The sequence below is a fragment of the Lipophrys pholis genome (assembly GCF_963383615.2).
Source record: "Lipophrys pholis genome assembly, chromosome: 1".
NCBI classification, from domain to species: Eukaryota; Metazoa; Chordata; class Actinopteri; order Blenniiformes; family Blenniidae; genus Lipophrys; species Lipophrys pholis.
In genome coordinates, this window is record NC_137635.1 from 38,292,814 (window position 1) to 38,311,339 (window position 18,526).

At 39.4% G+C, this 18,526-nt stretch overlaps 1 protein-coding gene across 4 annotated transcripts in view; it reads left to right on the forward strand.

Moving 5' to 3' along the window:
- dlg1b (discs large MAGUK scaffold protein 1b) overlaps positions 1-18,526 on the forward strand; it is a 111,854-nt gene that overhangs the window by 5,431 nt on the left and 87,897 nt on the right. For all 4 annotated transcript variants that reach the window (XM_080463837.1, XM_080463839.1, XM_080463840.1 and 1 more), the window contains exon 3: positions 13,899-14,062. In XM_080463837.1, the coding sequence (XP_080319963.1) occupies positions 13,899-14,062 (164 nt within the window). The remainder of the gene's footprint in view (positions 1-13,898; positions 14,063-18,526) is intronic.

The window sequence follows — 18,526 nt, forward strand, 5'->3', positions numbered from 1 at the left end:
AGATTTTCCCTATAGGAGATGCATGTCCTTAATAAACAGTCTTTCCGGTACTTTTAAAACTTGTCTTGATTGACTGTCTTGTGCTCTCTGCTGTGTGGTTAAGAATTTAAATTGGATTATAAAAATGGGGTCTGCATTAGGAGGACTGATATGGATCTATCTAAGACAATGTTTAAAAACTCTGTAGCACACCACCTGATGAATGAAAGTCTATATCAACTGCATGAAGACTGATGGTTCCTAATGAGCGTGTAATAAGGTCTGCTCTTTAGACGCTTAGTCCAGACGTATTTATTTCAGTGCATCGATGTCGAAAATGTTTTGGTGTTCAGTGTAATTTGCAATTCAGGTTGTGTGGTGGGCTGCAGAGAAAGGGCAGCCCGGTGCAATTTGACACTGCTTTGTAATTAACCGTGTTCGGTTAGTCAGTGCAAAGTACAAACTGAGCTGAAATCATGGCTGGTTTTTGTAAGATGTCCCTCTGCGGGCATCCATCCGGTTGTTTGTGTGGTATTTTAACTGTTGTTTCTGTGGAAGTGTTGCGTTTCACTGCCAGCTAACGGGACTGGAGTAAACGGAGACGCAGCTGCAGGGTTAACGGATGCCGTGTAGCAGGAATGTGGTCGGGTCTGTTTGACTTTCCCAGCACTCTTGCTTTCTTTTGTCCGGGGCTTTTCTCGCTGTGTGGCAGCTTTCTTTGTTTTGAGTTGTTGGTAAATTTATGAATTGTAGTCTGAGGTTTCCATCTCTAGGTTTTTATTTATTTTTTTATTTGTGTTAGCTGAGATTTTCCATTGATTGCTGCACATTTTGAATGAGTCGGCATGTAATTCATGTGAAATATGGACGATATTCTTCTTTTTGTTTGACGTTCAGGCAAATCACCCAAAGATTTGTCGCTGTGTTGTCGGGAACAATAGTTCAAATACTATATGTATTCGGATAACCACCAAAATCTAATCGGTGTGACCCTGAGCTGAAGTCACATGCACAACGGTCACTGTAACTCCGTTATGTTCCATTCTTGTGCATGCAAACTCTCAGCTGACCTTAAAGTAATCTGGAAGATTGAGGACATTCAGTTCCTTTAGATGAACAAGTGAATATGTGGTGGTCAAAAGGTGTCTTGTCCTTCTAAACCAGGGGTCTGCAACCTGTGACTCTGGAGCCACATGTGGCTCATTAACCGTTGTGAAGTGGCTCCCTGAAGCGTTTAATTTTTTTTCTGTAAAACATTTTATCCTTTTTTTAAAATTTACACATCAGAGTCATGTTGGAAAGGACTCTTAGCTAAAAAAGGCACAATAACTACAATGGGAAATATAACTACAACCTCAAATTTGAAAAAGTCCTAAAACAGCTAAAAAAAACCAAAAATTACTTGAATTTCTTAGAGAAAATAGTGTAAAATAGGAAAAAACATGCTAAAACTGCTAAAGTGTCAAAATTGTCCAACAATTACTGAAAAGGAAATGTTTTCCATCCTAAATTATCATTAAAATTTCATCAATGCAAATTATGATACAGTTTTTGTGTTAATATTAAAACTACATATGAAACTTTAGAAGCTGTGTCATGTGAAACATGTTGTGTGACTTCAGTTATACTTGATTTGGTGGGACAGTGGAAAAAAAAAGACCATTGTTCTAAACCTTCTAGTTGTTCCTGGGGTGCTTAAGTCCAGTCCCACCATTATCATAATTGTTATCCCAACGTTTTCCCATCTTCAAGAAGAAAGTGTTTACTTATAAGGAATCGCTTTGAATTTTCCTGAAAGATGAACGGGTTGGATTGAAGTTGTCCGGTTTAAAAGTCACGGGGATGAAAAAAAAAAATACTTTGTCATACCAGTACATGTCGCATGATGTGGTTCTAAATTCTGGACTGAAGTGTGCAAGGTGGGTAGAGTCCTTCAAGATGCAGAGACCCTTCTTCCTACATCTGCTGGTGTGAATGTCTGTGGCGGAGGGTAGACGGAGTCGCCACCCTCTGCAGAGCTTTCCTCTCTCCAGCAGAGCAGCTGCCATGCCACACTGTGATGCAGGAGTGGAGGACGTTCTCCACAGCTCACCTGCAGAACCTGCTATAAGTCCAGCGTGCCTCAGTTTCCTGAGGAAGTGATGGGCCGTCCTGACCAGGGAGGAGGAGTTGCAGCTCTTGTCATCAAATAGTTTTCTGGACTTAATTCACAAACTAACTTGGTTTGTTTTTCACATGTAAAATAAGCAAACCCAGAACGAAATGATCAATACTTGATATTCTTATGTAACAGTCGTCCCTAAATGGAGAACAGCAGATAATTATTATTATGATTTACTCAGTGGATCAGAACAGTTCCGTAAGAAAACATTCTGTATACATCTTTATTGCATGACTGAACTTTCTTTCCTTTAACTTGGAGTCCTGACTGACATTGTCAGTGATGGTTGTTGGATGGAGGAGCGATGCACATCAGAAGTTTGCTTCATCAAATATTCCCATTACATGCGAGTTTAAATACGCCTTCCCCTTTTCAGTTTGTGTTTACATCGGTGGCATGTTTTGATTATCTGTCAGGCCTGCTGTTTCGACCGCGTTGTACCCACTGCACTGACGAGCCGTGACATTAAACTCCCTTTACACTGATATGATTGCTCCAAGTGCTTATGCTAATGATACTCTGTGCGGTCAATAGTAATTGCAGGATTTATTGGGTGATGTAATCACTTAACTCGCTCTGTCATGAGAGAGACCAACACAAAGGAAACGAATGTCACTGATGAAATATTAATGGAGATGTGTGTATGGGAATCTATGTAATCCTTTAAGGTTTCCTGTTATACACCACCTCGCTGGTGCACCTCGTCGAGATTATCGTTCTGTCAGTTGAAAATATTTGGCACAGTTGTGTAAACATTCACCATGATACTTATTAATGGCACAGTCCACACAGACCTGCTGGTTCAGAATGGGGCGGTGTTTCTCCATGTTTCTGCAAACATTCAGTTCAATTCTGCTCTCGGCATCTTCATCACTAATAGATGAGTGGAGATCATCAGTGTGAGCTCAGTGGCCCGTTTCCTGCTCTTTTCTCTGCCGTCCTTTTCACTGCACATTCGCTCCGTTGCTCGTATCGCCCTTACATCAGGCTTTTTTTTTTATTTTTTTTTTTTTATTGGTATGCAATAAGAGGCTTCCTCGTCATCATTTGTCTCTTGAGTTTTTCTGAAGCTCCCAACTGTCTCGTCGCCCCCCCAGGGCGGGGCGTAAAGCAGAACATGAATGTAAAGTAACTGCAGCAGAAAGGCTGTGTATGTGTGTTTGCTGGCGACTTCATTGCGTCTCAGGGCTATGCCTCTCTTCACTGCACTGCATCGATTGACTGGCCACGCTCTGCTCATCAGCAGATAAACTTTAAAGGCACAATGATCATTCAAAAGACCTGAACTGAAATATTATAAACGGACTGCATGAAGCAGTAAGCAAGGAGCCATGATTTGCGTTTTTTTTTTTTTTTTACACACGTACAAGCTTTTAAGTAGAGTGGTATGGTTTTTTTTTTTCCTGATTTTTTTTTGGTGTGCTCTTTGCAAAATTATGTTGAGTGTGTGATGAAACACAGAACGGATTTCTTGCGTGGAACCAGTACACAGAAAATGAGTTGTGCACGAGGAGAGTAGACGTGAACAACATGCAAACCTATTTAAAGGTTGTAGGACTGAGTGCTGTGTACCTTTTTTGAGTTGTTAAAAAAAAAAAAAACAGGGACTGCCATGTTTTATGCCAGTTTTCCTGTGGAGTGTCCTCAGGGAAGCTTTGAAAATACTGTCTAAAATCTGGCAAAGACGGTCATCAAACTGTTGGCATAATATTTCAGGCTGGAGCAAGAACACAAGCAGCAATGGGAACAGAAACGTCCTTAGTTCCTTGAAGCGGCGCGTCTCCAACTAAAGGTTCCAGGTACTTTTGCTGAGAACTAATATTTAGGTTGTTGTGTGGACCATTTGTCATGTTTGGTCTGGTAAAATTGCTGCAATTCATTTGTTGAGAGTATGCCGGCTGCTACCTGCACCCTGATGTGCATCTAATAGGACCGATTCCTCTGAAGTATGAGGTATGAATGCAGCGCGGGCTCCTATGGACTCCTTTTACACATTGTAAAGGCTGTTTGTTAGTCGTTAGCAGGTAAAGATCACTCAATGATACTCCGTTATACGTTTTATAGCATTGCTGTAGAACTTATATCTCAGAAAAAACATTACAGCCGCTGAACTGGAATTTTGTTTGCATCTTTATGCGGGTTGAATTGAATCAGAGTACGATCTTCTGAATGGAGCAGACGTGCAGGAATGTGGCTTGTATACTGAGAGGAATAAACCTGTATTGTTTTGTAAAAGATTAAAGTCCCTCCTCTTCTTACATTTGTGTTTTTATAATGTCGGCTGGTTTTTAATTACTTTTAAAAAGGCTTAAAATTGAACACATCTGTTGGTGGAGATGATGTTTTCGTTCCACCCTGCTTGTTTTTCTTATCTGTGGCTGAGTAAACTAGCCAGCGCTAATTAATGATAATTAATAGGTTACTTGCAATCAGGCAGGATTAAAACTGTAATCTGGATAATGAGCTTCTTGTAAAATGAAGTCAACACTAATCATAGTATTTGTAATTCAAAAGAAGAAACACTGGTTAATTTCGGGGTCCTATGTAGAGCAGGTTGTTTTCCAGTCCTATGGTTGGCAGTTTGTGTGGGTGAATGTGAAGTAAAATAAGAATGCTGAACCAGCAGAAGTTCATTTCCAATGTCGTCCAAGACATATGACCAGTTGAGCTGATTAAATTGCTCTGGGATGCTTCCTACCTGGACAAATAAAGCAAACAAATAAACCTATACCATCAATGATTTCTTACATTTTCTAATCTTTTTAGTCTGCCATATAAGAAAAAAGATTAGCGAGGAAAAACGAACTAAACCTCTGAACACTTGTGAGAGATCTCTGCTCCGAAACACATTTTCACTTCCTAATTATAGGCTATTTTGAAGTCTGATAAACACGTTTGCCTGTTTAGAATTGACGACTACCCTCTGAACAAGTGCTGTTATGAACTTCCGCTTCCCATGATCTTTATCTTGTTTAAGTTTTGTGCTGTGGCTCAACAACACATGAGGAGAATTAGTTCCACTTGGTTTTTATCCATATCGGTTTCTTGTCTCATTTTCTGTGTCTTGCATCCACTAATGTTGAACAAGACTTATGACTTTTAATAAAGTGAGCCTGTCTGACTCTGCAGGTTCTAGTGCAGTGTCGGCCCGTCAGTGCGCCCCAGCCCTCTTGTCACGCTCACCCTGATGCCCCCCTTACATGATGAAAAACGGATCTCTGCTGTGCAGTTTCCAATCTGCCAAACTCCCCGAAAAAAAGATGTCTGCAGCGGGCAGAGCATGGTGTAATCCCTCTACGGACATGACGATTACCCCCAGTCCATAATCCACCCCACCCACCCTCCCCACTTAGCACAGAGTGTGGCGAGCTTCAGTTTCTGTTTTTCTTCTCATTCTTTCAGTCCATACTGGCCTGATTTCTCTCACAGAGACAGATGGTGCTCAATCAATCTTTTCAATTGAATAAATTGGCATGCACTTTGCAGCCCTAAAGATTCCGATTATATTCTGCTAATTGCAGTGTGTCTGTGAGTAGCAGGTTGTTGCGTGCTCAAAATGTATTTTTGTTTTTTATAGGTTGACACTGATAAAAACCAGAAACATGGCTGTACTGACTCTCTGGGGATCAAGTAGCTTGGATCCCAAAACATTTGTAGTTTGTCAAAGTAAGGTGTCTTGTGGATCTATTTTATCGACCAAATCCAGGAAATGGTTGAATCAGTGAATGGATTGAGTTCTACACTCAGCTTTTAGTGCAAAGTTAAAAAGCCTATATCGGCAATAACATAATCTGTTAATGAAAGTGGTTTTAAAATCATTTGTTCAGTAACCAAAATTAATTTTCTTAAATGAAACCATATAAATTGAATTGCACCCCCCCCCGAGCCTCAAAATAGAGCTTTTTTTTCGGTTTTGGGTTGAGGCAAGGTAATATGTTGTTACACACGACTGATTAAAGAACAAAATTAATGACTTTTTTTCAACTCATTCATACGCTGCAGAGTGAAGGAGAAGTTTTCACCGATACTTTGAATTGTGTGTGTTTTTATGGCGGACGCTGCATCGTAACTTCATTCTGCAGTGCATCTCTGTAATCTGAAAATATGTTATTGTTTGGAAACTGAACTTTCAAGTATTTCATCCTTCAATTTTCATGATTTTGTATTGTTGTCCCTCTATGTCTGTCTGTCTTCACTTGTTATGATCTTCTCAATATTGTAATTCTTACCTTTCCGCTCACAAGCGTTTGCATCTCCCATGGTGGCATATAAAAATGAAATTGCCAAAATCAGACAGTTTGGAGTGTGTGTGCTCACCGAGGGATGCAGACACTGACGCTCACACTGACGACAGGCTTGGGAACAACTGCCTGAGTTTGGCAAAGAAAGAAATTGTTTTAAAAAAAAGTGAGCATGTTAAAGACCAAGGCTTGACTGTATTAAACATTACTATTATGAATTAAGCAATCTTAATTATTCATTTTATGCACCCCGTAAGTTCAGGATGTTATTTTGGTCTCTCTTTTTTTTTTTTAAATTTGGCTCCAAACCACAGTGTGTGTTTCAGTTGTTCCAGTTTTTTAGTTGTATGTGTAACTTGAAGCAGCGATGAGTGTTTGATTTGTGTTGCTCACTCGGCACACGCTGGGTGTGGCAAGGTTATACTGTTTTTTTCCACAGAGAGTTGCTGCTCTAGTGGCAACAGCAATCCAAATAGGTGTGGTCTTTTATTAGACCAAAGCAACTGAATGCTCTTGTGTCAGACTGCAGTGGAAGTGGGTGAAGTCAACACACTGAGTGGGTTTATATGGAGATGAGAACTGTCAGTCGTCTGAACAGTTCTGTTTTTCCCTTCAGGTCATAGGTAACAGTTGAACTAAAGTGCTTGTTGTCGTTGCCAAACATCATTTGGAAACGTCAATCTTGACTCTGTTTTATCGATATGTTTGTGACTGGCTTTTTATTTTCTTTCTGCAGTTTAGGCTTGTTTTCTGTAAAAACAATCATTCCTGATGTGAAAAACGTCTTTAAAGGGGCAATATGTAAAGTTTTCTGTCTTTAGCGGTGTTGAAGGTACTCATGATACTCGTGATTCAGAGTTTAGATTGTAATTAGTATCATTGCCTTTGTTTTATCAAAGTGGGTGACTGCTAAATGCAGCGATAAACACAGCAGGTTTTGTGACCATGTTGAAAGTGGACCCAGCTGTTTATTAGTAGAATGCTGCCCCCATTGGTTTGGTGGGTATTTAAACATTTCATTTGAAGTTCATCTTTAAACTCTGCTGGCACAGCTCAACACGGCCTATATAGCCGTTTCAGTTGGAGGTCGGTCTTTCCACTTCCCTCCATAAACCAGGAAAGGTCAGGAAAGGGCGTGGCAGGCTGACAGGATTGACTTGATAACAAATTTGCACAGCCGCACACTCCTGCTGCAGATTGATTGATTGTATCTTACCAATCATTTTTGTGTGATGGAGACATTTTAGTGACTGTGAGTTTATAGTTCTGATAGTTGAGGGTAAGAGGCCGACGCAGACTTTACCAGAACGAGTCATCTACGACATGTTGATGCACATCCCAAATTACATTTAGTGATTAATAGTGGGGGCAGGTTAATTTATTTTATACAATCCAATGTATTGTTTTCTGGCTTTTATTTTTATTTTTTAAATTCTTCTCCGCTCTCTAAAATATGACGAAATATAGACTTGGTTTTGGCTGCGGCTGCATCCCAAAGTTCAGTTGATCCTGCAGGTCCTTAAACTTCCAGCCTGCTTGTGGCATAGCTCTCACTTGGGAAACGGCTCACTGGTTTCACTGTAAAACGATCTCCAACTCTCCCACAATTCCTCAGAGGTCTTTTTTTTTTATTGGACATCAATACTGTGCTGTGTTTAAGGTCGCACCCTGACAACACTCAGACTCAACCACCAGTATCACACTGCAGGTGAAAGCTGCTTCGAATAATCATATTCAGTCGGGGGAGACAGATTTTACACTTCAAAACGGTTTGAAATCAGCACAGCTGATTGTTACTAATGAATTATTCTATTGAACCTTTTAGAATTTGCTGCATGTGTGTGCCTGTGTGAGTTTTCCAGTCTCCTCCTACAGTTGAAATAAAATCCAGACCAGTTTATGAACCAAGACACACAACAACACTACTCGCTTTGATCGCTGCTAAATGTGATTAAAGTCCAATTGTTATTGAGAGTTTGTGTGTTTCTCTGTTTGCCGTGGTGGACTGGTGATATATCCAGGTTGTACTCTGCCTTCAACTGTCGTCCACTGGGATCGCCTCAAACCGCTCCGCACCCCAGAATGGTAAACAGTGGTGAAGCAATTTGATCAACACATGAATGATGTGCAGTGGTTTCAGTCAATCATTAAATCAAACTTGGTTAATGCAATTCAAAGCGTTTAATGGAAGAATGATGTGACAAAACAAGTGGAGACAAGAAAGTAAATGGAAAAATCTAAATTCGAGACGAGAATGAAATGGGATGACAAACTAGGTCAGATTAAAAAAAGAAGTCATTATCAGAAATGAGTCAATAAAAGGTAATGGTTATTCAAAGGACCTTTGAGATTAGAGACACATGGATGACATGATCAAATGATAATACAAGGTGAAAGTGATGTAAAACATCAAGTAATAAATATAAATAAATCCTGCAAATGTTGGTTTTTTTAATGTGGCGATGCCACATTTTCTTATATGAACAACAGAGATTTGGTCTTTTGTGGGATGTGTTTCTTTGCACTGGAGTAAAGCTGAAAAATTTAACATCCTCATATTGTTGTCACTGGCATTTTTAGAATATAAACAGGCAACATGTCACTTGGGCTGCTAAACATTGTCATGTTGTGCCTTGAAACAATGATGATAAATGCCACAAACACTTCTTGTTGTAGTAATTTAAGATGATACTGTATTTGTCTGGATACAAGATGGCGCCAAGTATTGACCACCTGAATTTTCTTTCAAAGAAAGGACAAACTGAAATACCCTGAGCTTAAGTGATTCTCATTAAAATTAAAAAAAAGTCAATGATAGTATTAATAGTAGCGAAAAAGTAATATAATCAAAGTATAAAAGTGAGTTATATTAAAGATATGACACTAAAATAAGCAATAGAACAATACAGTGGAATTACAATGAACAGAATACTTGAACAGTATTTAAGTTTATGAACAGGGGTGGGAGTTAATAAGCTTGTCTTCTTCCCACTCCTTTTCGAGCTAGAGTGTTATTATTTTTTCTTTTATTGTATTTTTTTTCTGGCTTTTATGCCTGTGTTGTGTAGCTCGAAATAAATTTGGAAATGAAATGAAAAAACAACAATAAAATGATTAAAAAAAAAATGTGTTTATTAGTTTGGACCATGACATTAATTTTGACTTAATTTGAAAAGTTTGATTGAAGACAAAATGAATAATCGGTCCACTTTTCTGTGGTGTCAAGCTTTTTTTTGTGTTGTAGTTCAGAAACCCAAATTGAGCATTTATCATGAAAAACGCTTCGATTGTATGGATTCTCTGTGCAGCTCAGACTTATTACTGTTCTGAAGAATACAGACACAAAGAGGGAACTTTTATATTTTTAGGTCTTACATCAGACTGTACTGCGTTGATATTCTGAGCTATTTCCAGCCGTCAAAGTGTTTTATGTAATCTCTTCTGACATCAGTGGGAAACCACACACCTCTGTTTATGCTTCATTTTCACTTGTGTCGTAGTGATGTTGCATATGTATGAAAGTTACATCTGTTGTGTACAGTGGATACACAACTGATGGAATCATGGCAGGAATTGATGCTGTTTGGAGTTCGATTCCCTCTTCGACTCTGTGTCCACATGTTGCGGTTTCTTTATGCCCCGTGGAAGGTGAGGACCTCTCCTGGCTGCAGCTACAGTTGGTGTGAGAGTGGGTGAATGTGACTAACAGTGCAAGGTGCTTGGAAATTGTTAAAGTGGGAAACAAAAAAAGTGCTATATAAGTGAAATCCATTCAGCATTTAATACAGCAGCTGAAAGGTTTTTACTGTGAAAAGCCGACCTGGCAGAAGCCTGCTCCTCCATGCTGCAGAGTGGCTTCTGGGCCTTGTTTACATTTTTTGGCAATGATGGCTGTACGTTGGGCTTAGTGATGAGAAATCTTTCTTCATATTTTGTCTTGAGGGTTTTTTAACTGAAAAAACAAATTTCCTTTAATATAAAAAGTCTGATAATGTTTGTCAGGTGTAAGCATTGTCTTCCGTCGGTGTGCGTCAAAGACGGACCTGCAGTTTATTGTTGTTGGATTATTCTGTATTTCACGGGGCTGCGTGCACAATCTATAGAAAACTCCAGATAAATGATCAGACATGAAACTCACTTCCAGCATTTGATCGTATTCTTAACTAGAATGCTATAACGTGAAAATGATGCGTCCTGAAGCTGAAGCTGCCACACCGAGTCGTCTTCTGGCGTCAGTTTGCCGAGTCGGTCTACATGACGAGAAAAGTTGTTGGTTTGCTACTGAACTTTACTTTGGATCTCACATTCTGTGCTGTATGTATGTATGTATGTATGTATGTATGTATGTATGTATGTATGTATGTATGTATGTATGTATGTATGTATGTATGTATGTATGTATGTATGTATGTATGTATGTATGTATGTATGTATGTATGTATGTATGTATGTATGTATGTATGTATGTATGTATGTATGTGAAAAGATGTTTACAATAATTGATAATGAAAGTCTGGCTGCACTGACCTAATTTTGGCTATTGGTCACAATCAGACAATGTTGAACCAGGTCTTAAAACAAACTTTAATTTAATTTGCCATGTCCTCGAAGCACAAATTAATTATGACACATCAGACAGATTAAAATGCAACCCTTCATTAGTGTTAAAATTAACCTGTTTAGTTTATAATGGGTTATGAATCAACATCCTGCCCTTTATAACTTTATTTACTGTCTTTTTCCAGCAGTGAACTTGGATTAAAAAGATTGCTAAACAGAGAGGACTTCATTGTAGAATAATAGCAGGACTGTTCCTCATGCACAGACTAAAAGTGCTCATTTAAAATCCCAGTTTGCCAAAATGCCAATTACAACTCATTTCATAATAAACCCATTGTGTTTTGAACTGCTAGTCTTGTGCACTGTAACTAAAGCTCAAATAAGAGGCAAGCCCATTGTATTGACTCGCCATTGTTCTTCATTAGAACTAAAGTAATAACTTGATAACAGATAATCATATTGCAGTCATATGGTTTACAAGGTGCTTTTTTGTTGCGTTGCTTGTGTTGATATGTGCCATGTATTTAAATTATAAACTGAAAAGCTTTAAGTCATGACCAAGCGTTCTCGGAAAGACCAATCTGGTAATTTTTTATTTATTTTTTTGCCAGTTGCATGAGGTCATGATAAAGTCAACTGCGAAAAGCAAGAGGCGGCGTGATCCTGATTCAGGACCGAGACTTAAAGGCCAGCGGTCGCTGTGAGGAGCTGTTGAAGTGGTGATCTGTTGGTTTTATGGGGAAACATCTGTGCCGGCCAGCCGGGTGGCGGTCAGCTGGCCCGCCGAGCCAAAGAAAGCTCCGGTTATTTTAGCTCCGCTCTCTCTCGCTCTCTATGTAAGCTCTCCTCAGAATTGTGTCCAAAAATAAAATTGCGTGTTGTGCATGTGGGCACCAGGCTGGAGGCCTCTCACAATATCTGCCTCACGTCCACAGAGAGACTGGAGGGACACACTCATAATATCAATCACACGATCAATCAGTCATTGTCTGTTCATTGTCCTGGAGGGAGACGCTTGATGTATGTGTCGTTTATTGTTATCGGTTCACAGAAGTCAACACAACACTGTCTGCATTATATTACTTAGCAAAATAAAAAGTGACTTTTTCCTGTGTGTGATTCAGTTTCAAAATATTTATCAGAAAAGTTACCGTAAAGTTTCCATCTGTGTGAAAAATGTACCGATTTGAAAATCGCCTCTTATGGAAGTAATCAAGTATTACATATGTATATATAAATGTTTTTAAATTGGCGTTGATTTTGAATTGAAGCCCTCCTGTTACCTCACATAGCTGCTTCTAAGACTGTGCTCGACGCTGTTCAAAACAATGATTTTGTTTCCCATTTGTTTGCATGTGTACCTAAATGAACCATATCAATCAATCAACAGAATTGTGATTCTCTGTGCACTAATGTACATTGCAGCAAAATGCACGTGATTAAAACGGCCATCTTCCGAGTGATCAAACGTCATTAGTGTATACAGTCTCAAGACGCAATGAGAGAGCGTTTCACTAAAAACAAATGATAAAACTGAAACCTCCAGAATTCCCTTTGGGAAAACAGAAGTTGACGTTTCATTTCTGGAAATGAATTACAGGTTAAATACCAGATAATCAAACTCTCTTTTGAGCCTTGTAATAAAAGTAGTTTTTTGTCAGCTGCACTATCATAGATTTATCATAGATTATCAGTGTTGGTTAATGTTGGTATGTGACCCAGCCCCTGTTTTTTTGTTGTTTTTTTCCTTTTTTAAATCCAGGTATGTTTTCTCTTGCTCATTAGCGCCACCTGTTGTGAATGAAGTTGCTTTCCGATGTCGCAACTTGCGTGTATTTAATGACACACGGGGGTCGAGTCTGTTGTTAATGTCGTTCTCGTGCCGACTCGACACCGCGTAACCCGATGAGTGTTAGAACAGCTGAAGCTGACCTTCACCGACCTGCCGCTGCTCCAGGACTCGCTCCTTCTGCCGCTATCGCTCCACGCGTCGTTGGGACTCACCTTTAATCCGATCTTTAAATTGTGACCCAGCAAAACATGATGAATTTAGGTTGCTTTTACAGTATTTTTTGATAGTTTTGATGTCTTCTCAGCGTCAATGCTTCACGCTTTGCGTAGTTGGATTCAAACCTCAATTTACTTATTTTTTTAGCTACTTTTTGGTTTGATATTTGAGGGAATTTAAAGGGATTTGAAACCTTCGTAAACATAAAAATTAAGAATATTTTCAATGCACATATTGGGCATTATATCGGCACAATGCCACCTGTCGGTGGAGGCGATTTATTAGGTAGTAAGTTAACATCTTGTACTTCTGTGTGTGATGGACGCAGAAAATAGGGACAAATGTCAGGGTGTTATTTCAAAGTGACATGAAGTCTCAACAACCAGGTTGGAACATCTCTGAAACTTAACGTCTGGTTGGGTGATTATTTTTTTAAAGAAACAGAGGCCATCAATAAATATCCACCTTCTGTACTCAGCTGGATATGGGCAAAATCAAGATTTCATCCTGGACAGAGACAATCATGCACACATCTATGGGTTATTATGAGCTGCCAATTAATCTCAAACACCTGTTTTTTTTTTATACTGTGGGAGGAAACCAGAGTATACACAGGAAATACATGAAATGCTTTGGAACTCATAATTTTTTTACAGAAATGTATAGTATTTGGTACTCTTTGACCAAAATGAAAAATTCTTGTGTGAAATTATTCGACGGTTGTTTGACGGTCAGTTCTGTTTGACAAAAGCTACTTTGTAAAATACTAAAGTTCAATGAACTGAGGTTGTGCTGTGGTTCCTTTCAGGACAAGTATCAAGAGTTTGAATGTGCGGAAGCGTAACTTGGTTCACACACTCAGACCGGAGTTTCAGTTCCCTCGCTGTGTGAGTTTGACTGTGGCTGGGAGACGGAAATAGTGACGCCCAATCTCAATTTGTCTACTCAGATATCCAGGAATTTTACGAAGTGACCTTATTGGACAGTCAGAGATGGGTGGAGTCTTCCAAAGCGGCGGACCCCATGGCGCCCGTCAACCTGTGGGACTTCTCTAGCCTTCAAAGCACAACGGTGACCTCGGACACTCTGCCCAGCCTTAGCACCAGCATCGAGGTAAGAACAGAACAGAACGGAGGCCGACGTATTGAGAGGTGAACGCCAGAGGCGCCCTGCTGCCCCGCCAAGTTTGTCACTCATCAGGGCCACTGACGAGGGACAGGCCTCACCAAACACCCAGTCCCTCTTCCACATTATTTTCATGCTTTCCAGCTGGTCGGCCCTCTTTAATGTCTTTTCTCGTGTGCAGAAACAAAACGGCCCTCTGTAAAAATAGAAATAGTAAAAATAGATCACACCTTTCCAAATGTTACAGATGACTGAAGTTGGAGCTTTGAAGCTCCTGTGTGCAGCAGCCGGGTTGGACTGAGTGGTGATGTTTGTCACATCTTAGTAGCCTGAACAAATGCCGTCATCTGCTTTTTCAGCTTTTCTCGTCAAATTAGGAAAGTGTTGTTTGCAGCAGCTGCACCTCTTTGACAAGCGAAAAGCCAAGTTTCTCCTACCGCAGGTACATCGCATCGCAGTGGAGCAAGAAATGCTTTCACATGGGAGCCGTCCTCTGCCAAACCCTTATTCTGACTGTAGTGTTACTGATGAACACATGAAAAGTGATACTGTAAACAATAGGACCCTACTGGCTCGATTCTGTATCCCCTTTTAACACGTTAATCCTGTGTGTATCAGTTAAAAGCTCAAGGTTTCAATAGACTCACTGCAAAACATCTGTCCTCTTGTCAGGAGGAACGGCTCTCTTCTGTCATTAATACTTAAAAAAAAACAGAAATTAATACCACCTTAATCTTTCAAGCTTGAATATTAGTACAGATATCTTGTTAATTTGATGTTATTCTTTTATATATATTAAATAGGATTTTATTTTGTATAAAAAGAAATAAATGGGAGCAAAAACGGATTTCAAAAGTTTTAAAGCAGTGGTGTCCAACATAAAGCCCGTGGGCCAAAACTGGTTCAATCCATCCTGTTTCATTACATCATTTGCAAAAAAACACACACGCGGACAACAAATGCAGTTCTTCAATATAATTAACTTTGTTAATAGCTTTGAGATTCATTCTTCCCAATAAAAGTGTCCTCTTGCCCCTAATTTACACCCCCCGAGTTGTTGTCTGACATTTCCAAAGTTTTCTTTAAACAGAGTTTCTGGTGTGAAAGTGGATTTTTTTTTTCTTTTAATGTTGGTGAGTCATGGCACTCTGCAAACATTTTGCTTACTTTCACATGATAAAGCTTTACTGGAAGCACATGACGGCATAAAGAGGGAAGATCAGGGTTTGTTTTTTTTTAACCACCATCTATCAAATTGCTAGTCATGAGTATTTGATTCAGATCACTGCCTGACTTTCTGGAGCATCACTAATTTTACCATGTTTTCCTGGCCCGAGGATTCATGAACTTACTTGGGTTGAGATTAAAGCTCAAAAACACCAACGCACTTTGATATGTTGTCCTTAAAATACTCTCCATCATCCCTGCTGTCAGTGAAGTCTGTTTGAGACAGATTGTTAAGTGGCTGTCCTCATTTTTAAGCACGCAGACTGTAGGTGAGGCTGGAAAGGATCGTCACGATGATGATGATGATGGCGAGGTGGAGATGAGCCACCGTCTCTCTCATCATCTGTCAGACACATTAAAGCCTGACCTGCTGTGTCATCGCTCTACTCGTCTTTCTGTTGCTTTCTGTTTGTTTGCAGTCTCCTGTGCTTTTTCCACTCAGGTGCATTTTTCTGTTTCTCTGGCATCTTGGTGACGTGTTTACAGCAACTGGCTAAGTGGGCAGGTGCAGGGTCTGGGGTTGCTCTTTCTCAAAGGAAGAGGGGTCAGACCATGCAGCCTTTCTGTTGTGTTGTTTTGACATGCCTTTTATATACATTTGTCCTGAATGGAATTTCAATTATGCGCCAATTTCAGCAAAGCCACTTCATTTTTAAACCTGATCCTTAAAAGTATAAACTCTTTTGGCCTCTCTTACTAAAACTGGAAGACAGATGAAAGTCTTGTCACATGTGTGTTTTGGTCACGCAGAGTAAAAAAAAAAAAAGCATCATTGATTTACTGTCGAGCAGCTAATTGAACCATTTCAGAAAATTTTAATTTTATATAGAAAGCTCAAATGCTTGATTTGATTCAACTAAAAAGGTCTTTCTAAGTTTCAGTGTCTCCCCCTGAGAAATAACTGTAATTCTGAATATAATTTGGTAAAAGCAGCGATTACATGAGAGGAAACACGGTGCAGTTTAGTGAACAAAAAGATAAACAGTCTGTCAGTGTCCTGGCCTGACATGATGAAACTAAAACAAAGTGATCTGCTGTCCGTGTTCAGCAGCCTTCTTTCTTTCCTCTTTAATCCTGTGTTTGCATAGCTTTATGGGATTAGCCAGAAATTGGAATATAATCCAGAAAATGTTATTTTCCATCCTTGTATAATTTTTATTTATTTTTTTAAAGCTGAAGTTTGTGGAGGAAACGGCAGCGCACAGCTGTTGTCTGGATACGTAGAGGGCACAATGTGAACTGCTTGGTTAGAAATTATTCCCATCACAGTGGCTTATATGTCAGACATGAGCTCCTGTTTGCAGCTGGCAGTCCTTAAAAACAATCATCACAGTGGAAAGAGCAGTTTTGGTTTTCTTTGTAAGTAAATGCATGAAACATCTTGATGCCTGAAACCAAACTATAGTCTGAGGAAGATCCAACAAAGAGGACACGATTGCTGAACAACCTACAACTGAGCTACTTGCAGTGTCGGTGAATTAAGTTACTTCTATCCCATTAAAAAAACAAAAAATAATTGGGTTTTTGAAGAAAAAAAATGTACTGAAGTTACAAATGAGTGACACTTGAATTGTAAACAAATCATGTTAAAGTTCAAAGCAACAGAAAAGCTTCTGTAATCTTTGTTTGAAATGAACATCCACCTTCCATGCATTGTGAAGACTTTCTCGCTTTTCTTCCCGTTTCAGTGAGGATCACAATTTTCTCGTTTGCCGTGTTTACGCTACATTAGAATAGACATTTCAGATTTCTAATGAAAAACATGAAAAATGCGACATACTTCATGTTTTTCTAATGAAAAACATGAAATATGTCACATTTAGGCAGATTGAGAAAGTGTGTGTGTGTGTGTGTCTTTTGTTTTGGCCTCTCATTCCATCTGGTCATGAGCTCCCTGTTGGTTCTTTTTTTCTTTTTTTGATTTTTTAAGCACATTGGTAAATGAATGCAGTTGACAAAAAGAAAATACTTCATTCACAATAGTAGAGGATACCAGAGCCGAGTTGGTTGCAGCTGAATCACACCAGTATATTGGTAATCCTGTTAGTAAGTCGTCGACCTCACATGGGTTCAGAAGTTACCGGCTTGTTGCACTGATTTGTTGGCTTGCTCGATGATGGGTTTTTCACTTAATATGCCTCTTTAATTACTGCCTTCAACGTCTTCAATATTATTGGTATATTTACTTGTATTGCAAAATATTCACATTCATCATGAAATGAATTGTATGTTCTATAGTATTAAGTTCATTCACCAGCTACCGACGGGGTTGGTTTTTAAAATGCATACACCCTCATCAAGTTGTTGGGGTAACATAATGCAGAAATCTCCTTTCAAAACTTCAAAGTATGAAGAGATTCAGGCCCTGTTTACAGATTGACTCAGAGCGGTATTGGAAACATTTTCTGTTCAGACAGCAACACCAGAAACACTGTAGTTTTCATGCCAGGCCACTAGTTGGTGCCATATTTTTCTGATGCGGCCACTCATGCACGCACACACAACAGTGTGATGCAAACATTCCAGCTATTTTAAATTGTCTTTCTTCATTGTGTTGGCCCACTCAATATCTGGTTTATTTAAAAAAAATAAAAAGGGTCTCATTGTGGAGTAAATGTACACTTTGTTGCATAAGCGCAACAATAACGGCTTAGATTTCTGTTATTGTCGAGTATTTACTATCATACTGTAGTACACGTGTATGCACATGTACACATTTTTCTGAATGTGGGCGTAAGTGAACAACCAAAACCCAACGAAATGTGCGGAATCTTGTAAACGGGGCCTGAGATAACATATTTGCTGATTTGATGAAAGAAGGTTCCAACTCGCTTTAGAAATGTTATTTTGGGTCATAAAGTTGTATTTCCTCTGTGGTTCTTCAGTAATTGGGATGCCACCGTCCTTTATCATATCCTTTTCTGCTGCTTTTCAGTTGGTCGCTAGCAGCTGAATCTGGTAGCAGCGGTCACACACGGTGTAGTGAGACAAGCAGTCGTGAAACTTCTGACAGAAAACGTCAGACTGTGGTTGCAAAGCTGCGACAGCGGCCTCACATGAACGCCTCTCACTGTACGACAGAAGACCGCAGATTTCAAGCTTCATCCTTCATAGTGTCACATTATCTGCCTGGCTTTCAGTCGAGCCAAAATCACTACGCATACCAGCTTCAACTTTCTGAAGAATCAACCAAACAACCTGCCCAATACAACTAACAATTATTTA